Source organism: Silene latifolia, unplaced genomic scaffold (assembly GCF_048544455.1).
Source record: "Silene latifolia isolate original U9 population unplaced genomic scaffold, ASM4854445v1 scaffold_73, whole genome shotgun sequence".
Classification (NCBI taxonomy): Eukaryota; Viridiplantae; Streptophyta; class Magnoliopsida; order Caryophyllales; family Caryophyllaceae; genus Silene; species Silene latifolia.
This window is the reverse complement of record NW_027413640.1, coordinates 4,020,255-4,045,777: the sequence shown is the minus strand read 5'-3', so window position 1 is coordinate 4,045,777 and position 25,523 is coordinate 4,020,255. Positions and strand designations below refer to the sequence as shown.

The window sequence follows — 25,523 nt, the reverse complement described above, 5'->3', positions numbered from 1 at the left end:
TTATTTCTTCCTTGCGAGGTTGAGATTTTAGTGTGATTCGATCCTTGCGAGGTGAGAGCCACCATTCGTGTATATCTTCAAATTTCTTATGAGGAAGGAGAGGTTATTCATGTCATATCCCTTTATTTTTCGTGCATATTACATACAAAAACAACAAAAAATACAATACTTTTATTCCGCTGCGATTTTTACTCTAAAACATTAAAACTTGCGGTTATTTTACATCAAAGGTGTTTTGTGTGGATTCTGCGCAAGGCTGAATCAGGTCAGGGTAAAATAATTGTAGGGTTAACTAGCTCGATTATCTGGACTACGATTGTAGGATAGGCTAGTATATGCGTAAAGTAAAACAAATAAAGTAAAAAGTGACAACATAATTTGTACGTGGAAAACCCTTGAATGGGAAAAAACCATGGGCACCAAGCCAAGAGGGGAATTTACTAAGTATTATGGAGAATTATTCTATAACTGGTACAATTTAGAGTATTTTTCCTAAGTATTGTGATGTTCTTGCTTGCAACGTAGTTGAATATCTCCTGGATTGTTCCTTGGCTCCTCTTTATATAAGAATCTTCTTATAGCTGAATCATATCCACAATTAAGGCGTGACATTTCCTCTTTATGACGCCATTAATTGCACCTTCAATGCTCTTTAATAACCGGATAAATGCTCGATGATTTGATATAATCTTCTCATTAATTGCTCTCTTAATTGGTGCAATAATGCTGAAATGTTCTCCATAATCATCTTTGACTCGGTCAAACAATATCTTCCTTCTTGACCGTTGTCCTCTCTTGCCTGGTGCCGGTCTTGAGCTGTCCTGACATTTCTGTCGTGATTGTTCAGGCCAGGGTTGGACTTAATCGTGAAGACGGTGCAGGGGTCTAGGCTCAGTCATCTGGTATTAAATTTGAACTTTTCCTGACGGCGTTACCCTGATCATCAGGCCAGGGTAGGCGTGGAAATATCTGGCCCAAAAATTGCCCTTTTTCTTCATATTATCGCTGGGTCAGGCCAGAAATGAGAAGATAACTATCCATCTGACTAAGTAGCTTCTTCAGGACGGTTGATTATGCTTATTGCAAATAACGGCTAGTCGGCTTAATTATGACAAGTGTCTTATTTACTGCAACCGCTTCAATTACTGCATGCAAGTTGCAGTAAACCCTAAGTATTCACCGTGCTATAAATACTTCTTTAACCCTTGCTCTATCTTTCACCAAAACTCGATCAATTCCTTAAAAATCTTCAAACTTTGCCTTAAATCTTCATCTTCAACCTCTCGAATTCTACTCAATTTTTCCAGAAAATCACAAAAATTGGTACCATGTTTACCAAAATAAAATCTACCAGGGGTGCCCTTGCTCCTAGCAATCCATTAACCCAAAGACCCGCCGAAATAATTTCTGAAAATCAGCCTAAACCTTCTGAGAAAACTTCTATTGTCCCTCCTATGGAGATGGTATCCATCTTCTACAAGGAGTTCGAATTCAAACCCACGAAAGCACTTGATGAACAACAATCTCCACCCAATCGCCTTAAATCTGAATTTGTCCAAATTTTTGAAGGATAAAGGGATTATTCCTGCTGATGCCGAGGTGTGGGTTCCTGAGGATTCTCCTATTAGGGCTGACTGGTCCTATCCTGGGTGGTTTTGCGTCCATGACTGGGCCTTCAGGGCAGGCTTTAAGCTTCCTCCTTCTCCTTTGATGGTTGAGGTGATCAAAGAAATTAGTATTCCCCCTTATTAGATCATGCCCATGATCTGGAGAGTGGTTCATTCTATTTAATATCTTTGCAAAAAAACACAATTTGTCTTTCTCTCCTGAGGACATGAAAAGTTGTTATTCTTTAAGAACAAATATCCCTCGCAGGGTTAGTTTCAAGGTCAGGCCTTCAACTACTCCCCTGCTCAATAACATGGATAGCGGTCATGATAAAAATTGGGCTGCTGGCTATATATTCGTTAGGACCAACTCGATTGGGCCTGACCTGGCATATCTTAACTTCGATGCCTGCCTTGCTGGTAAGTAACCTAAAAAATTTTCTCTTCCTGCACTAAAGTTTATTAGTAGAAAAATGAATAATTTTAAAAAGGTGTACCTTTCTTACAGTGGACGATTGGGAGTCCCATATTGATTATCCTTCTGAAAAGGTATCTGCTTATCTGGCCATCCCCTCGACGGAGAGAACATGTCCATTTTGCTGTGGGGTGGAGCCTTTTCCCCGTTGCCTAAAAACTGATCGACCTGCTAAAGTCCCTAGGCCTGCCAAGGCTATTGGTGCTTCAACTTCTGGCAGTAAGATCCTTCCATATGATTGTTTGCTTATTTTTTCTTTTGATATAGCAGTTACTGTATTATTGATACAGTCATTCGTTTTGTAGCCACTAGATCATCTACTAGGCTAGCCAGGTTTGGCACAGCTGACCTGAATGCCAGGCTTGCCAAGGTGAAGGAGGAGGGTTCACAAGGCAGTGGCGACCCTGTCTCTGGCAGTGGAACAGTGCCTGATCAACCGATCAACTTGACTGATACTCCTGCTATCCTTGTTGAGACTGCTCCACCAGCTCAGAAAAGAAAGCAGGAAGAGGCTGATATCATTGCTCCTATCAGGGAGGTGAACGCTAGGGTAGATAATCTTGATGCTGCTAGGAAGAAAATCCAGAATTTTGCTGCCTCGTCCTCTCCTTTAATGTTGTTAATGGACCCCATTGAAGCTTCCATCAAGGCTGTGGCTGTGGTGGATCAGGCTGTCAAGCTTTTGGCAAATGCTTTCGGATCTGTGCAGGAGGTACTCCATTTCTTTTCCTCTTTCTTGATTACTTTCCCTACTATTTTTTCTGTTTTTACTCCTTCTAAATCTTTTTATTTTCCTGATTAGGGTGCATCAGCCTGCCTGTTGAATGCTTATCAGGCTACTTCGCTGGTGGCTGGGATTAACATTCTCAGTTCTGATTTTGATAAGCTGAAGTCTCATATTTCCTTTGCCCAAGCTGACCTGGTTGCTGCTAAGGCTGATTTGCAAAGGGTGCACGCTGAACGTGATGCTGCCAAGGTTGAGGCTGGGTCCAGCAAGCAGTTGTTGCAGGAGGCGCTGAACAGGAATGAGGAGCTCTGTCTTGAGAGAGATGATTTAGAAGGAAAACTAGATGATGCTGCATTCTATTTCTTTATTAAGGGCAAGGCTGCTGCTATGTCTGAACCTGTGGAAGCCAGGGCTAATTGAAACCCTGAAGCGGAGATGGCTATTGCTGCTGCTAGGTATCCTGACCTGCACAATCTTGGTGAGGATCAGAAGGTTGATTCTCCTGAGGAATAGGATGCTGAGGATGTCGAAGATGCTAAGGGTGATGCTGTTGACGCCGCTTCCAAGGGAGAGCAATAGTTTTTAAATAATGTTTATCTGGTTTTTGGCCCATTCAGGGGGGATGTCCCTGGAAAAACAATTTGATACTTTGGTGGTCCTGGTCAGGAAGGTCATCCCTGACAGGATAAATATTTTGCTGCCTTTACCCCAGGGGGTAAGGCCTTTTTTTAGTATAAAGTTCGCCTTTCAGGCTTCCTTTTTTAGTCCTGTTAACCTGTTTTCTTCAGGCTTGTTAATCTGCTTTCTTTAAACCATGTGCAGTTTGAACTCTGTCATGTTTGAAGTGGGTGGGAAGTCGGCCTGTCTAGAGGGTTTATGTCCCCTGCCTGTTTGGAGGGCTTGGTATTCGGCCTATCTAGAGGGCTTTCAGACGTGTCATCAGGATCTCTCACCTTCTTACCCGTCATATTGCTGCGTCCCGCCGTTGTAGAGGTGTGCGGTAAATAGTTAGGTCAAACAATTATTTCATGTCTGATTGGTCCTGTATTTACCGTATCTGGTGTTGGTTACCAAATACGTTAGGCACGACAGGGTGCAAAACATTTTTTAAAAAATACTTGAACAAAAAATAAAGCTGAAATATAATAGAGTAGCCCTCAATCCTGATGGTTTATTCATGTAACAACAAATCATGTATAATTTTTCAGGATTCCAATATTATGTTTTGAGATGCGTATATCATATCAGGGTTGAACATCCAAGTTTTACATACAAGATACACATAGAATGTATAAGACAGGTAAGCAAAGTATGCAGGATAAAACACGTCAATAGAGGTACTGGATTTACCTGGTCAGGACAGGACAAGGTTGTTTTATTCTAAGATTCTATACATGAAATAATTTCAAATGTGTTACATTCCAAGACCTTGCAATCATTTCTCCATCTAGGGTTTGGAGCATGTATGCTCCTTGTCCGACGATTGAGTCAATTAAATAGGTGCCTTCCCATATAGGGGCTAGCTTGCCTGCTGATTTCTCTTTTTTGTTTGGGAATAATTTTCGTAGGACAAGGTCCCCTTCCCTGAAAACTCTAGCTTTGAGATTTTTATTTTAACTTCTCGCTACTGCTTGTTGATATGATGCTATCCTGATTTTGGCAGCATCTCTCAATTCTTCTGTTAGGACCAGGCTGTCTTGCAGCAGGCTGTCATTTGTTTCTATACTATTCAGGCTGTATCTTGAGGTTGGTACGCAGATTTCTGCAGGGATAACTGCTTCGCAGCCATACACCAAAGAATAAGGTGTCTGGCCAGTTGAGGTTTTTGGAGTTGTCCTGTCTGCCCATAACATTAATGGGAGCTCTTCTGCCCATCTGCCCCGTTTTCTCTTCAGCTTCTTTTTCAGGCAATTGATGACTATTTTGTTACTCGATTCAGCCTGGCCATTTGCTTTTGGATAACCAGGGGTTGACGTTACCAGGTTGATATTCCATTCAGCACAAAAGGCCATAGTCTTCTTTCCAACGAACTGTTTGCCATTATCACACACTATTTTTGAAGGAACTCCATACTTGCAAATGATATTCTTTCTGATAAAGGATATTACTTCCTTCTCAGTGAGCTACTTGAATGAATCGGCTTCTATCCATTTGGAGAAGTAGTCAGTCATGGCTAGCATGAATACTTTATGGCCTGGAGCTACAGGTAACTTTCCTACTATGTCCATGCCCCATTTCATGAATGGCGAGGGTGTAGAGATTGAATGTAGTAATTCAGATGGTTGGTAAATAATTGGAGCATGTATTTGACATGCTTCACATTTTGAAGAGTATTCCAGACAGTCAGCCCTCAGGGTTGGCCAGTAATAGCCAGTCCTGAGTATCTTGCTTGCCAGGCTTCTGCCACCTTTGTGATTGCCACAATATCCATCATGTATCTCTTAGATTACCTGCTTGGCTTCGTATGGTTCGAGGCACCTCAAATATGGTCCAGCCTGAGATCTTTTAAACAAAGTGTTATTGATGATGGAATAAGTAGAAGCTCTGATTTTAAAGGCTCTGGCCTCATGCCTGTCCTGAGGTAATATGTCTTGCAGGAACCAATCATAATAAGGTTTAGTCCATGAATCTTTGTCAGTATTGACAGAATTCACTTATTCAGGCTTGCTAATAGTAGGTTCAATTAATGGACTATAGGTACTTAATCAAAAATAGCAGGAGTGAAATTTGAACCAAGGTTGGCTAGAGTGTCAGCCTGGGTATTTAGGTCTCTTGGTATTTGTTCAATATCAAACGAATGAAATTTATCGCAAAGTTTTTTAGCATACTCCAAGTATAAAATCATTTTCTCATCCTTTGCTGTATAAATCCCTTTTATTTGATTGGCAATTAAAAGAGAATCAGTTTTTACCTTTAAGTTTTGAACACCGAGGTCTAGACATACCTTGAGTCCTGCTATGAGGGCTTCATACTCTGCTTCATTGTTGGTAGCCTTGAATTCACAACTCAAAACCTGGGCTATTATGTCCCCTTGTGGCGATATTAGCACTAACCCTAGCCCTGTACCCCGTGTATTGGATGCCCCATCTATGAACATGGTCCATTCTTGGTCTGACGCTTTATTTTCTAACTGGTTAACCTCCTTGGTCAAGTTTGATTCTAGGTTAGGGCTGAAATCAGCCACAAAGTCTGCTAAGGCCTGTGATTTGATTGCTGTCCTGGGTTCAAATGTAATATCATAGGTACTAAGCTAGACTAACCATTTGGCCATCCTGCCTGACAGTTCAGGCTTCCGTAGGACAGATTTAATGGGTAGGTTACTCCTGACTATTATAGGGTGACATTCAAAGTAGGGGCGTAACTTTGCACATGACATAATTAAAGCGAAGACATATTTTTCAAGCAAACCATACCTCATTTCAGCATCTAGTAGACTTTTACTTACATAATAGACAGGGTGTTGCTGACCTTCTTGTTCCTTTATTAGGACTGCACTTACTGATGTATCAGTTACGAATAGGTATACTGAGAGGGGTTCCCCCTTTTCTGGCTTGGCCAGTAAAGGCGAAGACGAAAGGTATAACTTTAGATCCTGGAAGGCTGCTTCATGTTCAGGTGTCCAATGGAGTTGTTTATTTTTCCTGAGCAGTCTGTAGAATGTTTTACACCTCTCAGAAGATCTGGATATGAATCTATTCAGGGCAGCCACCCTGCCTGACAGTTTCTGGATGTCCTTCACATACTTGGGTGACTGTAACTCTAGTATAGCTTTAATTTATTATGGACTGGCTTCTATGCCCCGTTTTATCACCATATAGCCTAGGAACTTCCCTGCAAAAACTCCAAAGTGGCATTTCGCAGGATTGAGCTTCATGTTATATTTTTCCAAGATTTGAAATGGTACTTCCAAATGCTTCACATGATCTTGTGCATTCTTGGACTTCACCACCATATCATCGATGTAAACTTCCATAATGTCCCCAATCTGATCTTTAAACATCATGTTGACTAGGCGTTGGTATGTTGCCCCTGCATTCTTTAGACCGAATGGCACGACAGTGTAGCAATATATGCCTCGGTCAGTAATGAGTGCAGTACTCTCCTGGTCAGCAGGGTACATCTTTATCTGGTTGAATCCACTGGAAGCATCCATGAATGTTAGCATCTTGTGCCCTGCCGTTGCATCTACCATGGCACGGCAATGGATCTTTAGGGCAGGCTTTGTTCAGGTCAGTGTAATCTACACAGACTCTCCATTTGCCATTCTTCTTTTGTACGACAACCACGTTTGCCAGCCATTCAGGATACATAACTTCCCTGATCATGCCCATGTCCAGGAGCTTGTCTACTTCTTCATTGATGATCAGGTTTCTTTCAGGTGCGAATTTTCGCCTTTTTTGCTGCACAGGCTTGAAAGATGTGTCAATATTGAGCCTATGGGTGATAATATCGGCGCTAATTCCGGTCATATAAAAGTGAGACCAAGCGAAGCAAGAAGATTTTTTTTTCCAGAAAACTTACTAAATCAGGTCTGATAGTGTCAGGGGCATTAGACCCAAATAGAACATATCTGTCAGGGTACTCAGAGTCAAGGATTACCTGATCCGTTTCCATCCTTGGTGGTGCTACGTATGTGCTCCTGACAGGGTACGATAATTGCTATGTAAGGGACTTGCCTACCTTGGAAGGCTTCAGGGCCTCAGTGTAGCATTCCTGGGCAGATTTATGCTCACCTTTGATGGTTGTTATTCCCCATTCTATTAGTATCTTGACACACTGGTGATAGGTTGAGGGAACGGCCTTAACATTCTGGATCCATGGCCTGCCTAGAATGACATTGTAAGAGGACAGACAATCAAGGATCCCAAATCTCTCATAGGATGCAACCCCTTCACCATAGGTAGGGAGATAGATTTCTCCTAACGTGTTCCTTGTTTCTCCGCTGAATCCTACCAAGACGCTGGATTTCTTAGTAATTTGGTTCTCTTTAATTTTCATGGCTTTGAATACATCTATCATGATCAGGTTCACCGAGCTGCCTCCATCTATCAAAATTCTCATTACATTGGCGGTTCCAATTTGCATTGAAATCACCAGGCCGTCATAATGCAGGTCAGGGATGCCCACCAAGTCACAATCGCTGAATGTGATGGGTGGTATATTATCAGACTTACAGGGTTACTTCGTTTGAGGAGTCTTGGCTATCTTTTTTTGCTGCTGAACTGGTTTATCCACAAATTTTCGATCCACCATTTATGAACTTTACTTCATAGAGAGGGGGCGGCGGAGGAAGATTGTGCTCCTGCTTTTGCTCCTAATTGCTTATGTTCTGATCAGATTGGCTACCTTTAGTTCTGATCAGGTCTTTGAGATATCCAGCTTTCAATAGGTAGGCTACCTCCTTTCTGAGAGTAAAACAGTCCTCTGTTGGGTGTCCTACATCCATGTGGAATTCACACCATTTGGTCTGGTCTCTCCTTGGATTAGGGTTGTCCACCTTTATGGGCCATATGACTACTGGTCCCATGTTGTCAAGTCGCTGGATCAGGCCTGCAATGTCAACATAGAAGTTATGTTCAGAAATAGGTGGGTAAAATTTAGTCTTACCATGCTGTTTTTGTGTCAGGTTGACTTCTGAATGATCAGGCCTGGTATACGGGGTTGTCTTATGACTGCTTCCCCTGTTGTAACCTGCACTTTTCCTGTTCGTCTTTTCATACTCCTTTGTATTGCTGGATGCTCCAACCTTGTAGCTCTTGTCTTCTTCTAGCCTGATATAAACAAGCGTCTTGGCTTGAACATCCTCGAAGGTATGGCATGGATACTTGGTGAGTTCTCCATAGAGGTCACTATGGGGTAATACTCCCTGTGTGAATGCCTACATTGCTGTCCCAATGTCACATCTAGGAATGGACACCTTCTCTTTATTGAATCTGTTTAGGAAAGCTCTGATAGGTCTCCTCTGACTTCTGGGTAATCCTGTATAGGTCACTGGAACGCTTCTCCAATTCCCTGCTGCTCGCAAACTTCTGGTTAAAGGTGTTGATCAGGTCAGTAAAGGACTTGATACTTCCATTGGGCAGGTTAATGTACCATTGCAGCGCAGGACCGGTTAGGGTTGTTCCAAATCCTTTGCATATGCAGACCTGCCTATACTCGCTTGGAATTGATGCAGCCAACATTTTTTGTTTATAAAAGGCCACATGATTTTGCGGATCTGATGTTCCATCATAAGTCCTCATGGAGGGAACCATAAATTTCTTGGGGAGATCCATCTTTGCTATTTCATCCACAAAGGGCGAATCAGCATAATTATCAGGTGCAGCCTCTTTCATGGTGATGGGCGCTCCAGGTATATTTTTTCGAATATTTCATGGAGCTTCTTGATCTCTTGGACCATCACCATCATGATTGCTTCTCCTGTCTCATCAGGCTTTTCTCCATCATCCTTGGGAGTGTCTTCATTATCTATATTGATCACTTTCTTGACACTAGGGCTCCTAAAATTTGAAAATCAAAATGTTTAATGATTGATGAGAACGGAGATCCTGGCTGAATTTTGGAGCCTGATCCCTGAGTTTTTTCCAACTTCTGTTTCAGGGCTGACTCATATTCTTTCAGCTGTAAAATTTCAGCCTCACTCTGAGCCACTTTTTTTTTTTTTTTAGGTTCTCCATTTCTGCCAATTGTTGTAGGGCAGTATTCATTTGCTCTTCCACAGTGGGTTGTGCCATTTTTTGTTAATTTCTTTTTTTTTTTTAAATTTTTTTTTTGTGAGAGGGAAAAAAGGTTTTTTTTTTTTTTTTTGTGGAAAGGAAAGAAGATTTTAATGAGCTAGATGCCCCACGGTGGGCGCCAATTGTTTTGTGTGGATTCTGCGCAAGGCTGAATCAGGTCAGGGTAGAGTAATTGTAGGGTTAACTATCTCGATTATCTGGACTACGATTGCAGGATAGGCTAGTATATGCGTAAAGTAAAACAAATAAAGTAAAAAGTGACAACAGAATTTATACGTAGAAAACCCTTGAATGGGAAAAAACCACGGGCACCAAGCCAGGAGAGGACTTCACTAAGTATTATGGAGAATTATTGTATAGCTGGTACAATTTAGAGTATTTTTCCTAACTATTGTGATGTTCTTGCTTGAAACGTAGTTGAATATCTCCTGGAATGTTCCTTGGCTCCTCCTTGTATAGTAATCTTCTTATAGCTGAATCATATCTACAATTAAGGCGTGATATTTCCTCTTTATGACGCCATTAATTGCACCTTCAATGCTCTTTAATAACCGGATAAATGCTCGATGATTTGATATAATCTTCTCCTTAATTGCTCTCTTAATTGGTGTAATAATGCTGAAATATTCTTCATAATCATCTTTGACCCGGTCAAACAATATATTCCTTCTTGACCGTTGTCCTCTTTTGCCTGGTGCCGGTCTTGAGCTGTCCTGACATTTCTGTTCTGATTGTCAGGCCAGGGTTGGACTTAATCATGAAGACGGTGCAGGGGTCTAGGCTCAGTCATCTGGTACCAAATTTGAACTTTTCCTGACGGCCTTACCCTGATCATCAGGCCAGGGTAGGCGTGGAAATATCAGGCCCAATAAAAGGTTATTTGATTCTATATTTTTTTAAAAAATGGTTTTGATAAAAAAAAAACCCTACAACGTAAATCAGTACGTTTATTGCAAAAGCTTTCAATTGAGTATACTTTCCGTTATATGAATTAAAATACATTGATATATATAGGTGATTTAGGTGAGTAAGAAACGTAAATCATTACGTTTATCACAATGTTTTATGTTCAAGTAAGAAACCATTTTTAGAAACTAAATACCATAAAACTTAGACCACTAGATCCATCGATAATGAAAACCAATTTTAAAACAAATCCGTTATACGAACTGAAAACTTAGACCTAGAGATAATTTTCTATAATTTGCAAATGAGCAAACTATATTGCGACAAATTAAATACATATAAGATTTTAAGAGTATTTAAAAAATGTGATAACGAGCAAGTATTTACACAGTGATAGCGAGTGCATTTTTATTAAATATTTTAATTGTTGTATTTTAAAATACTTTAAAGGTAAACCTCAAAAAATTATATTTGAGAAAGTTCAATCTAATTTATTTATATGGAAAATTTTAAACATCATTATTTATAGTTGTCAAAAATCAAAACATGAAAGTTTTTATAAATATGTTTGATACATAGCACATGTAAGACGCAAAAATAATATATGAATAAGTTGAGTTTGGACCCTATATATTTGATACATAAGCACCATACGTTATTTGTAAAAAAAAAAGTGCATAAAATAATATTCACAGCCTCTTGAACAAATATTAATTGATTTGGAAAATAACGTATCACAAAATGATCTAAATTAAGTACTTAATGTTGATTGTAGCATTATTCGAATACATTTATTTTAATTAATATAATATTAATTATTCAAATGTTACATACTAAAATCTACACCATGTATATGGTAAAGAGCAGAAGAAATTCGACGTAACAAAACCATTGAATTTTTTTTCTATGACATGTATTTTTTAACAATAACAAATTATGTTGCAAAAGTTTATGTACATTCCAAATCGAAATACATATCATGAGTATAAGTGGGTATAGACAATAAAGTAACGAGAATGTATATGCCCCGTGGCATGACATTCGTATGAATATTCACTACAAAAATAATGATATTATACATTTACATAATTAAATACATGAGAAAAAAAGATATTTATTTTTTAATTATTATTCTCAAATTGATTTTGTGTATAATTATTTATAAAACATTGATCATGCATAATTAACTATGACCTATTACTTATAATTAAAACTGTATGTATTTTATTTTAAAACTTTGAATTAAAACTTAAAAAATCTAAGATTGGAAAAAGATTAATCTATTTCTATTTATAAAAAAAATCTTAAATGTCATATATCAATTATATTGTTTTCCTTAAATTATAATAATAAAATATTTAAACAGCCCGCGCGAAGCGCGGGATTCTACCTAGTATCTAATAAAAACGGATTAGTAAAACAATTATAACTAATACTAAATTCAATTTGAATTTATTCAATTAAGAACGAAAATTTATCACATTCAATTAGATTTACTAAATATATGAAGATAAAATTTATAGTGAGCATAAATATATTATTAAAATCGGATTTTCTATAATTTAAGAATAAATTAAAAGAATAAGTTGGAAAGTTTTCACATTTGCTTTCCTAAATATCCTCTTTAAACAATATCAAAAAAGATTTCTTAAATAATTGAATATATCATTCCTTAAATTAAGCTTAGAAAATATGTTAATAAGGAAATTTACAAAAATAAAATCGGATTAAACATCATAGCCTAATTAAGATTTTGAATATAATGAAATGTAATCGGTAAGTAGACGTGCTGATACCCCTTACTTAATTGGTTACGTGTCTACATGCAAATAGCATAAAATTACTTAATTAAACGAATTTAAAGGTTCCAAACAACTAAAAAACTTCCATCAATAATGTTACCTACATGTAGTTAACTTGTTAACTACATATATTGAATTACAAAATTAACCCTAAACTAATTAATAAAGACTAACTTGAATTCGCCACATGTCGCGCTATTATTGATTGTGTATGGGAAATCTCATACTCAATGTATATCCGTATCAGCTTCCTATGAATAACCAATCTCGCCAAAAAAATTTCACAAAATACCCTTCTCTCCACACTTCCTCCCTTCTCCATCTTCTCTTAAAATCTCTCACCTCTTTTCCTCATTCGCCTATTTTTACAACAAAATTATGTTCTAGCATAACTTATTCATGTTTGTATTACGTGATTATTAAGAAGGAAAAAAAAGTAAGAAAAAATTTGGGTTGGGGATATAGAGAATGCGAAATACGCCATCGGGTCAAAGGTATGAAGCTTTAAACTTCTATATAAATTAAATTTGTAGAGAAAAGAAGAAAGAAATAACCCAAAGATTATAAAGTAGGTTCTCAAAGTAAAAACAGTTAATCAAATTAGAAATATCTTTCATAGTAGAAACAATGAATGCGAATCAAATAACAGTCTTTCAAATAATCAAATTATAATCTTTTACTAACTAGTTGTAGAAGTTTTCTACCCGACACTTACCTTCATCCCATACTCAATATCTATGATTTTCGGATGGCCGAATCCATGTGGTTGTGAGAGTTACTTCTAACTTAGAGTGATAACGAAGCTTGAATAAAAAAAATGATGTTGTGGAGCACCTAGGTATAGCATTGGGGCGGAGCGATGGTGGATATAGGCTACCCCGTGCCCGTACCCGCCAAGTAATTCTCATACCCGTACCCGTCCCACCATCCATGGCGGGTACAATTTTCCGTACCCGGACCCGCCCCGCCGAATGGAAATATAGACCCGTACCCGCCCCATATACCCATCAACCATATATATCATAATTTTTTCGATGCCTTTTTTCTTAATAAAATGTAGTTTAATCAGTATGAATTTACTCAAATTTATATTTTTATATTTCTAGTTTAAGATTTTCTATATAAGTTAGTAAAGAGTATTATAAAACGTTATGATCAAATATATATTTTTAAATAATTGGCGGGTATTAGGTGGGTATAACGTAAAACCCATCCCCGCCTAATCACCCACGGCGGGTGAAATTTTTGTACCCGTACCCGCCCTACCACCCGCGAAAGCTCTACCTGTACTCACTCCAACTGGGACGGGTGCAGGGCAGTACTCCCTTTTACCCGTCCCGCCGACATCCCTAGAAGCGACTGGTGGTTTTGTGATGATATCTGCAAATAGTCTCACATGATGTCTTATAGTTTTTTGCTTTTTTATCTTCCAAGATATAAGATAATTGTCAAGGTATATGCGAAATCCACTTAAAACTTTTCAGTTGAAAAGTTGAAAGATAGAACAATGTAGACACCTCGTTTATACACCTCCCGCCAAACACTCAGTGATGATTGGGCCGCATGTTTAGCATATGTCGCGATTTTATGAAGTTTTGTAAATCGGTAAATAAACGGTAACTCATACACTTCTGTCTACCCCATGGTTGTTATCTAAGTGTCATTACGGTCGTTTTGGCAGTAATTATAGTACATTTGGAGTACGGGTTAAAAATCGTCTTCATTTCCTAAAACCGTCAAATCCCGAGTCAAAAAAGCAATGCGCATGTCTAGTTAAGGTTAGGATGTCATAAAATGTTATGCGTATATCTCATTTTGAGTCCCATGTCACTTCTTTGGGCTAAACTTAAGGTTTACATTGCAAAATGTGCATTTCATTTAGCTAAAATGACAACCCGACATTTAGGCCCGTTTTACGAGGTGATAACGACTTTTTTGGATCTGGCCTATTCACAGAAAGTTCTAGATCTTTCTCTTTTATTTCCAAGGCCACCGAAATCACCTTAATTCGAGTCTTGTAGAGAAAGTTATGCCTAAAATACTACGCGTTGTCAAACGAGTTTTCTTGCGCAGAAGAATACTACCCGAGAAAGGACGCAGTAAGTGCTGCGCCTCTTCCAAGGGTCGCAACACCTGCTGTGCATTTTCTCAAGGATTTCTTTTTGTCCAAGTTTCCGTGTTTCAACCTAAGTCGGTTATTTCCGGATATTTCCTTCCATATCCCTTTCCTAAAACCCTACCCCTCGTGATTAGTATAAATAGAGGCCTTCGCCTCACATATTTTTCACGCAAGTGTCTGCCCTTCTCTTCTCCCTTTGCATTCTAAGACCACGCTCTTGCTTTTCGACGTCTACGTGCTTGATCAATCGACCACGTAAGCTCAGATCATTCTGAATACCAGTCATGTTTGCATGACCGACCAATTTGACCACTACACAATCAATTAAATCTATTTGTTTTAAATCCTTTTTCAAGGGCACTTTCATATTTGCATAGATCGAGTCGAGTTACCACTAAAAACCGATTTAGTTAAATCTCGCGACGCTAACATGTAAGTCTGAGGGTGGAATATCTCATCTTAATTCTGTATTTATTTTCTGTATTATAATTAATGTAAGAATTTATGTCATAAGCATGCTCAAAACCGTTTTTTTAATCACTTTTTAAAACCCTTTGACGGAAACAGCATAGAAATGACGTGGGGAAGAATCGCATCAACTCATGCGCCTTCTGGAAAGGCCGCAGCATCTGCTGCGCCTCTTCCAGAGGCTGCCTTCAGTTGCTGCACTTCTTCTTCTTCCTCGGGTTTTTGTTCCTTTCGCCTTTTATTTTTCTTTCTTCGTTCTTTCCCTTATTTCACCTAATAATTTTCAAGTTAATTTTTATAAATCTTTTTCAACCTTTTTCAGCTTAAATCCCTTATAAATAATATTTGCGGGTTTTCATCACAAATTCAAACTCGAATATATTTCTCTTTATTTTTGTATATATTTCTCTTTATTTTTCATATATTTTTTTCTTTCGTTTTCAACCGTCTTTAATTCAAGTTTTGTATATAAATCAATTCCGACATCGTAGAATAACCATAACTTGTAATGTTTCGTTCGTCTTTTATCGCTTTATGACGGTTCCATAAGCATGTAATATGATTAAATCACTTCTACTCGAGTTATATACTAATAATTGACATTAAATAACTAAGAAACATTAACAACCCGCGGTTCTGACTTCACAGCCAGAGTCCAGCTCTAGAAAAGACGCAGGAAGTGCTGCGCCTCTTCCAGAGGACGCAGCAGACGCTGCGCCTGTTCTGGGCTGGTTTCTGTCTCTGAACTCTTTCTCGCTTTGACGTAGCTCCTAATTACGGTTTGAATCAACTATTATCCGTATTATCACCTCTAACCTGACATATTTTCATATTATAATTCCATTGTATTTTCCTTTTATTTTCTTCTTCAAAATTTCGTCTTTGAGCGTGCTTTTGACGTAGATCAAACAAACTTTGTAATTCTTGTAATATTAATTATTATAATCCGTTTATCGTAATTATTATTATGTATGATTTAATTATGGGAGCTGCTTTTTGTCGCCCGTGTTTTACTTAGTGTCGCCCGAATTTGACATTGACTTTCCAACTATACCCTTATTTATCCCATCTTTGACTTCCTTAATATATCTCCTCTTTATGCCTCCAAACTTAATAACTAAATTCCAATCATGAATAACGGAAATTCACAAGCAATAAACGAGGTAAATCAATCGATACGATCGTATACTTCTTTTAATTTCTGTACTTCCTTAGCAAATCTATGGTATATACGGATCGACTATAGAGGACGTAAAATTTCTAGACTTTAGTTAGACTCTTGGACTGAATTTGAACGGACCTGGTTGTCGGACCCGCGAATCTCCGGTGATCGGAGTCGTGTATGTTAGCGTTTCGTGTTGGACCGTGGGGGGTGTCGTGTGAACCACATGATCTGACCATGGTGGTGTCGTGTGATCGCCATGACCGGACCGTGGGGGTGTCGTGTGAACCACATGATCTGACCATGGTGGTGTCGTGCGATCGACATGATCTTACCATGGTAGTATCATGTGTTCGCCATGAGCAGACCATGGTGGTGGCGTTTGAGTTACACGATCCGGCCGTGGTTATGTCGTTTACTTTACATGAAACCCTAGTTCCGTTCGTTTCATTATATTATTTCTTTATTTTTTTAACTTTATTTAATCTTTTTTTATTTTCCTAGGATGTATTGGAAGACGGAGACGGCATTGATTATTCAGACAAGTTTACATATCGACTTCCGTTTACATCATTTGAGGAGGCTTTTAATTACTGTCTTAAGATGGCGCAACAAAATCATTTTAATATTGTTAAGTCAAGCTATCATCCAGGTGATGATCGTACCCTCTCATATAATTATATTCGGTGTGACAGAGGCGGTACACGTAATGTGAAAATGACAAGTGCAAACAGCGGTTCGAAAAAAAACACTACCACGAAACGTTGTCGTTGTCCTTTTCTCATTAAGGTAACAAAGGGAAGTGAGGGTAATTGGACAATACTTCCAGTTCGGGGACATCACAATCACAAACTTGAGAAGTATCTTGATGGTCATAGACGTATGACAGCTTTTTCGGACGAACAGAAGAAATTCCTTAAAGAGCAACGAGATTCACAAGTGAAACCCGCGAAGGTTAGACTCGGATTTGGGATCAAGTATCCTAATCAACCTATGCCGGTCATGAAACAAATTTATAACCACAATGCTAGACTGAGCAAGGAGGAAAGAGGAGGGAGAAATCGTGCACAACATATGTTGTATTTAGCCTCATATCACATGTACATACAACATATCATAAGAGATGATGAAACAGGTAATCGTCTTACACACATTTTTATGGCTCATCCCGATGCTTTAAAAATGTTACATGCTTGGCCATATGTTGTTCTTATTGATTCAACTTACAAGACTAATCAATATGGGGCAATATTAGTTGAAATCATTGGTGTCACACCTGTGGGGAAAAATTTTCTCATTGCATATGCCTTAGTTCGAAAAGAGAAGACTGAGAATTATATGTGGGTTTTAGAGAGGTTACAGGCAATGATGAATGATAATGTCGTCCCTAATGTTATTGTGACTGATCATGAGAGGGGTTTAATTGCTGCTATCCCGAAGGTTTTTCCAAACTCCCATCATTTGTTGTGTACTTTTCACATTTATAATGCTGTGGAGACAAAAGCTACTAACCTTTATAATGGAGATTTTGGGCAAATGTTAACTTATGGAAGGTGGCGCAAGGTTATCGAAGCAAATGACGAGGAGAGTTGTTTTAGAGAATGGGAAGAATTGAAAACCAAGTTTTCGAATAGGCCTTCTTTGATTAGTTATTTGGAGGATACATGGATGACTGATCATGTCACAAAGTTTGCTAAGTGTTACAGTAACAAGGTCTATCATTTTGGCAATACCGCTACGTCCGTGGTTGAGTCACCACGCTACCCTAAAAGATTGGTTTGGAAGTTCGACTCTTGCATTAGATAGTATGTGGAAACGGGCTCATGCGATGATTGAGGGGCAACATTGTGAGATTAGGAAATCCCTGGAGGCATCCCTTAGTAGACAGGTTGTTTCACATGTTAATTATGGCACTTTATTTTCTTTGTTGAGGGGGAGAGTATCGATTAACGCCATCATATCTATGCAAAATGAGTTTTATCGTGGCGAAAAATTAGGTATAGGATTGTATGAGAGATGCGGGTGTGTTATTCGGAGCACACACGGGTTATTATGTGCTTGCCGGCTTCATACTTTATTTGTCCAGAAGGGAAAGGTTCACGTAGATGATCTGCACATGTTTTGGAGTACACTAGTTTATACTGAATCGACCCATAGGCGAAGTACTGATGATGATGTGCTCGAGGACTTGTTTGAACAAATTCGTCGTGCCCACCCGTCGATGAGAAGAGGTATAATAGATAGTGCTTTTAGACAATTACATCCTGAAGATGAAGATGTTTTAGAGCCTGAGGTGGTGGAAAATCGTCGGGGCCGACCACGAAATTCTACTACCCGAAACTTATCGGGGGTAGAGCATGCACGACGGAGGCGTCCTCGTTCCTCATCGACTTTCCAATCATCGTCCAACACTGCAAGTAACTTTGAAGCTGGTATGTAATTTTGCTTCCGATTGAATTTAAGTAAAGTAATATTTGTTGCATAATAAACAACTAATTTGCTTTGAATTTCGCATACAGTCGGTGGGGCGCCTTTAGAGCTAGGTTTTACCGTGGTAAACCTAAATGCGTTTCGGTATGCCCGATTTATTCCTGTTCCAGTGGAAGAGCATTTTGGGGGCTTCTACGACCCGAGAGGTGACGGTCATTGTGGATTTCGAGTCATCTCACATGCTTTACGTGGTGACGAAAATCATTGGAAGCAAATGAGGTATGCCTTGTCTAACGAAATCAAAGATCGCATATACTTGAATATTTATGGAGACAGGTACAATTTTGACAAAAGACGCATTAATTGGGTGTCTGATAGCGGCTGTGGTGATGACCATTGGATGATTGGCTATGATTTGTTTGGATTTGCTACAATGTATAATTGGACGATATGTCTCCTTAGCTCTCAGATTAATAACGGAGTGCGTAATTGGTATGGATCTTCCACATACCTACCTTTACGAGTAGCTCCTGGTGTTGCACAACCTTATGGAATTTTGTGGGTGTTGCATACCGGTCGACATTTTATGCGTATACGGGTTAATGGTGATGCTCCTATGCCTCAAATCAATCCATTATGGCGAGGATGTAGCGATGGAAGTGTTCATGATTGGGATCAGATGTATGCGAGACAAACTACGTCATATGAGAGATATTTTCAGGGTGAGTAATGATTTTAGTTTGTATTTGTCAAACATATTTTGAATGCCACTGTTTATTATGATTTTTATTTATATTATATCGCGCTTGTTAAATAGTAGTTAACATCGTACTAAAATAGTAACAATATAGCGTAAAATCATCCAAATAGTGTAATAAAATCAATAAAGTAGTCCAAAGTATTGAAAACAAAAACAGCGAAAATCATCGTCCAACTTATCCAAATAAAGTAGTCCAAAAACATCGAAAATCAATAAATTAGTCCAACTTATCCAAATAAACACAGAAAACAATAAAGAAACAGACAACAATATACTACTAATCATCGTCCTCTGCCATTGTTGTTTCTCCGTTTCTCCGTTTACCAATGTTAGTCTTCCCATGGTAGTCACGTAACTGGGGGCCAAGCTCAGTGTAAAGTCTGTCCATATCTGTGTGTCTTTCTTCATCTCTTAGACAGTCATATTGTGAAAATCTGTGAAGAACTGTGACACCAACCTACAAAACAAATACATCTTATTTAAAAGTAATTACACATAGGGTCTTAGAAAATATAATTAATTAAAGAGTTATAAATAAATTTTCTCAAAAAAAAAAGAGTTATAAATAATATAGTAAATAAAAGAAAAAATACCGTGCCGACAATACGAGCCTTATCAGTGGTCAATGGAGCACTTGGTTGGGACTCAACCATAATGTAAGGGTGAGAATGTGCCTTATACCATGTCTTATACATATCCGTAGAAGAGTGAGGAGGGAAGGCTACAGTGGCAACGCGATCTAGTACGACTCGGTGGTCCCTCCACTCAGTCCAATGATGATCACCTAAAGATCCTAAGAACTCAACCTCGTATGTCCCTGATTTCATTGGACGATATGCTCTATCTGGTCGGGCCATAGCAACAGGTATGTCCTGGCGATATCCAAACTGGCGAACACATCGGTCAGGCTGGTACGGCTCTACAATATCCAAAAACCGAAGCAGGCCAGTAAAAAGACTACGAGGGTGCTCAGTCTCAGGTGGGCTCTCATAAGGGACCCACGTTACCATCTCTGGTTGCATTTCATCTAACTGTCTCCTATATGCCTTTAATGCACTCACATCAGCAGTAAATTTTGTCCCTATAGTGTTCCAACATCTAGCTCGAACATCATCACGTTTAGCATCAGTGGTCATCAAAAGGGTGGGACGAAAATGAGGAAAATACTCAAATATCCAACATTGTAACAATGTAAGACAACCACACAAATCACGACAGTCACTCCGTGTAGCTATTCCCAACTGACGGTACATATAAGCTAAAGTCCCCGCACCCCATGCATAATCATTTATAGTGTCCACATCTCTAAGCATCGGGTACATGTTCGCCCGAACTCGGTCTCCTGATTTCTCCACAAATAGAGTGCTCCCCAACAAAGTCAGCAAGTATGCCTGTGACTCAGTCTCAGCGCCCAACTTCTCCCCCGACAATAACTCCCTTAATGCTCTTGTCAATACTAAATTCCCTTTATAAATCTTGGCATCTTTTTCGGCGTTAAACGCTTTTGCTAGCTCAACCTCTGTCATACTAAAAAGCTCACACATACCTCTAACAGGTGATGCAAGATCTACCGCAGGTATACTGCACACGCGACCGTCAATAGGGATGCCTAAAATCTCCTCAACATCATGCAGTAGTATGGTCATCTCGCCCCACGGCATATGAAAGGTGTTTGTGTCCGGCTGCCACCTTTCAACAAATGCACATAAAAGAGGCATGTTAATATTCTTCAACATGATATCTCTCAAATGACTAAATCCAGATTCCTCCACCATCTTCAAAACTCGGTTAGACATCTCCCAATCCCTCAAATCGGCCAAGGCACGCTCCCTCGTATATTTTGTCAATAACTTACGCTCAGACTGGGGGCAGGTCCACAACTCGTAAGCGACGTGCCCCCCAAAGCTAGGGATCACGTCAACCTCGAAAGGGCCTCCAGGTGCTGCATCTTTCAATATCCATGATGTATCGTTCTTTCTCACCCTGACATTCCTTTTGTGCTGGACTGAGCTACTTGACCCCTCCAAAAATGATTCGAACTTACCCTTTTTCCCTCGCCTCACTCGTAGTACCTCAAAGTCATCATGTTCCCTGGTGTCCTCACTAGTAGATCTAGTCAACTCCTGCTCAAACTCCGCCTCAGCCTCAGAGGAGTCAGTTAGGTATGAATCAACATTATTATGCGTAGTTGGAGCCTCTGTCATGGGTGTAGTAGCGCTAGAAATCGATCCCACCCTAATAGTAACACGTGGTATTTTACCCTGATGACGATTCGAGGCACGAAGTCTAGATCTGCGATCCCTTTCCATCTACAAAATTTTCAAGAAAACAAAACTATTTTAAATAAATAATACAATACAAATAAATATTAAAATGAAACTATAAACATAGAAAAGAATAATTAAATGACACTAGTGCAATAGAACAAAAGAATAATACACTTAAAAAGGTAAAACATTTGTCATATATACTAATACTCATATGGTGATATTTGACATGTTTAAACTTTAGACGGACAGTGCAATTTAAAGCAAGAGTATTTGTGAATTATCACATGTAATTCACACATTCTTGTTTGTGACGGCACATATCCGTCACTCTTGAGTGACGGATACCATTTTACCTCACAAAGTACCCACTTTTTCTCTCTCTGCAACACTATTTATGTGGTTCCCTTTCTCCACTAACCCATTTTGTTACCATTTTATCTCACAAAATATCCGCCACAAATGGTAACCCGTCACAAGGGAGACCAATTGCATATAATTAATAATAAAAAAATGTAAAAAAAATAAAAGTGAAAACAAGTACTCCCTACTTTACTTTTCGTAGGACAGTGGTACACTTTACAGTTGTACCCCACTAACACTTTAGTTTTTATACTTATTCACCATCATCATAGACCCATTTTTTACTTCTCCATTTGTAAGTAGCTAAACACGCATCATCATATCATCATACTAATAGAAAACAAAGTAAAATCTATATCAGAGCCAAGATCACTCAATTCAAGCAATTTGAGTACACAAAAGCTTCATTCAATTATCATGAATAAAAAGATACTACAAGAGCTACAACCATAGTACAATCAAGAAGTACAGCAGCTACGGCCATATTACAAGCAAAAATGACAGTACAAAGAGCTTGGCAGAAGAAGATGCAAGGTACGCCGTGCTACTTACACAACATAACCGCGGACAAGTCGTGTGGTCAACACAAGCAATCCACGGACATGTCGCGCAGTGAACTCGAACTCGCCCCTACTTCATCGTGTGAGCAACACGTCATGCTCGCCACTTTGTCGTGCGACAACCACGATATCCCCACCCCTATGTCGTGCAATAACCACGACATTGCCACGACGGCCGAACACCCCGACTCACATCCCCTTCAGTGAAACGAGACTCAACACTCCACAACTAAACAGTAAGTCGATTGAAACCAAATTTCCAGAATAAAAGAAATTTTACATATTGAATTACCAAGAATACGACCAATTTTCCAGAAATTACAATAGAATTACCCAATATTTCATTGATTCTATACCTATTAAGACAATTCAAATAAATGAATTGAAAACTAAATAGAATAATTTACCTTAACTGTTGTTCTGTAGTTGTTAATGTCTTAACTGTTGTTTTTGTCGTCGTCGTTACCGCCGCCGTCAAGTGGCTGCGCAATTTTCGAATTCCGGCGGAGAAGCAGGGGAAATGAAATGTGGACCTCATTGACTGATCTAGTATTAGGGTGTTAATTGGTGAGGGGTAATTTGGTAAGGGGGTTAATTATATAAGGGTAAATTAGTAATTTAAACGGGCGACATTAGTAAATATCGGGCGACAAAAAGAAAAAGTGTTAATTATTCACATGTATTAATCTAACATTTACTTCGACCAAATTGTTTGCTAAATTACGTGTTAACCGACATAGTCTAATTTCACATGCTAGGATTAATCTATGTTTGTTGCATTGCTTGCATTACATCGACGACATGTAAAATATGAACAATTTCTCTAATCATAAGTAGAGGCCGCTATCGAGGCGGGCGGTTTTATTTATTCGAATTAAAGAGCTTCCTAATACGTACCCTCACCTCTTACTCCAGTTATCTCTGGACATTCGTGTCCATTGGCATCTCGAGAGTTATTCTAGACATAGAATGCTAATGGTAACGAGTTCTCAGTGTTCATGTCATTACTTTGTGTCTTGACATGGCATGAGGTATTCGAACGATTTCCAATTTTTCCATAATAAATTGGTAGCGACTCAACAAATGCAGGCTTATTCAACCTTCGAAACCAGCGCGCGGGTGGCCCATGTCCACAAACAAGCTCATGTTTAATGTCCCTTTTAGATATCTAATAATATGTCTAGCAAAGAAAAAACCCTATCGTTGCCTTGGCGGTCGTAAATAATTTGTTGTGGCGGTTTTAAAAAGTTTGTGACTGGCGTATATCATGGCCTTGCATTTTTTCCACGTTGGTTTTACAACCGCCACTATAAATCGCATATTGTATCGTTTATAAATTAATAACCGCCACCATACACTTACCTAAAACAATGGTTGTAATATCAAAATCGCCATTATAAGTTATTCTATAAGAACATTGTAAAACAACCGCTTGAAGAACCGCTACTAATGGTACCTATAACGGCGGTTGTAGGTAAAAGAACGGGCACTACACGCGAACTAATAGTGGCGTTCCTAACATAAGAACCACCATAATTAGGCTAACCAATGGTGGAGTTTGTAACTTAAGAACCGCCACCATAGATAAATAGTTTTTTTTTTTAAAAAAAAAGTATTTGCTACCAAAATTTCGAGAGCAATATCTTATAGATTTCACAGTGCAAATATTGAATGAACAAACAACACATACAAAAGAATGTCAACAAACAACTTGTATATCATCCGACACAACAATAATGGCAATGTTAAAAAAATATACATACAAGTGTATAAATATCTACATGCACGTCTTAGTTAATAAACAACGAAAGTTTTAATTTATCTCTTTAAGAAATATGGGTAAGTTACAACTTTATCTCTTTAATCATGAAGAATAGGAGAAAATTTCTTTTTGACAAAGGAAGTAGTAGTTAAAATATTAGTGTAACACCCCCATAAGTCAGGATCCTTCCTCAAGGCAACCTCAACGCATGAGAGCGTCACAAGACTTGGTTTCCCAAGCTTTTAGTACGAACAAACGAGTAAAGAAGGATTTAAGACTATAAAACTTTAAATAGATAAGTTGTAATTAAATAATTAGTTACATGTTAAGTGATGCAAATATCATCCCATTAATACAACCATATCGAAATAAAAGTGTAGTTTAAATAGTCAAAAACTAGACAAACAAAAGTGATGACAACTACTGAAAACCGCTCCCAAGCCTCCGTATCTTAGCAAAGCTAACCTGTCAAATCAATGCTCCCCATATGGGCGGAAAGCCGGAAATCACCATATGGTTCACCACAGATATTTAAAAACCCAAATGTTAGCTTAATAATACAAATGCTCAATGATTTCTAATAAGAAAGACTAAATGCTCATGTAATAAATGCTAAGACAATCAACCACGAATCCAACAAGTGTATGAGATGCATAAAACCATCCTCCAAATTTCTCACCTCCACATAATCGGTGTCAGGGACACGCCCACGACACCACATGCTAACACTAGGTACTCGAAATACGTCCGTGGTACCGGACCCGAGAGCGACTCGAATCCCCTGCCAGACATCGTGTCTCAACGACACGAGTCCCTCCAAAACTCAAGTACTAAATGTGCACATCCCCCTTGGAGTGGGAAGCTCCAAGAGGGGACTCAAGCGGAAGACGGTTTTCGAACAGCCTTCTATATCCGCAAAAACAACCAAGTATACTCCACCATCCTCCAACACCAATCAATACAACAATTAACACAATTAATTTCCAACAAGAGTAATCATGTAATCACACCAAGCATAATATGTCAAAATACCTCAATCCTTCATTAATTCACCTCTTTTCATGTAATTGCTTCCTAACATGTTATAATATATTCTAGCCATTTATATGGCATTTAACCATACTTACTCCTTCACCATATGCATAATTAACACAAGATCATATCATGTCACAAGCCCTAATTACCAATAAACATGTTATAATGCAACTACCATGAGACAAGTGTAATTAATGACAATAAATGGATAATTAAACATCCATATTATTAGAGCTAAGTATGGAAAACCCTACCTCCAGCTTATCTTCACAAAGCCTCAAGCTAAGGCCTAGAAATTCTCCTCAATAAAGCTTCTTACACAAATTATTTACTACATTCATTA

The 25,523-nt window shown here is 38.6% G+C and overlaps 4 protein-coding genes across 4 annotated transcripts; 1 reads left to right on the top strand and 3 right to left on the bottom strand.

The window, feature by feature from the left end:
* Positions 1-4,422: 4,422 nt before the first annotated feature.
* LOC141640138 (uncharacterized) lies at positions 4,423-4,821 on the bottom strand. Its single transcript, XM_074449029.1, has one exon. The coding sequence runs from the start codon at positions 4,819-4,821 to the stop codon at positions 4,423-4,425; it is 399 nt and encodes a 132-aa protein (XP_074305130.1).
* A 2,647-nt stretch (positions 4,822-7,468) lies between these two features.
* Positions 7,469-7,870, bottom strand: LOC141640137 (uncharacterized). Its single transcript, XM_074449028.1, has one exon. It carries the CDS (start codon positions 7,868-7,870, stop codon positions 7,469-7,471), a length of 402 nt encoding a protein of 133 aa, XP_074305129.1.
* Positions 7,871-8,123: 253 nt separating this feature from the next.
* Positions 8,124-9,084, bottom strand: LOC141640136 (uncharacterized). The gene is made up of 2 exons (XM_074449027.1): positions 8,777-9,084; positions 8,124-8,658 (listed from the first exon to the last, which is right to left on the bottom strand). Exons 1-2 carry the CDS (start codon positions 9,082-9,084, stop codon positions 8,124-8,126), a joined length of 843 nt encoding a protein of 280 aa, XP_074305128.1.
* A 7,255-nt stretch (positions 9,085-16,339) lies between these two features.
* Positions 16,340-19,163, top strand: LOC141640135 (uncharacterized). The gene is made up of 4 exons (XM_074449026.1): positions 16,340-16,408; positions 16,508-17,716; positions 18,090-18,435; positions 18,523-19,163. Exons 1-4 carry the CDS (start codon positions 16,340-16,342, stop codon positions 19,161-19,163), a joined length of 2,265 nt encoding a protein of 754 aa, XP_074305127.1.
* Positions 19,164-25,523: the final 6,360 nt, after the last annotated feature.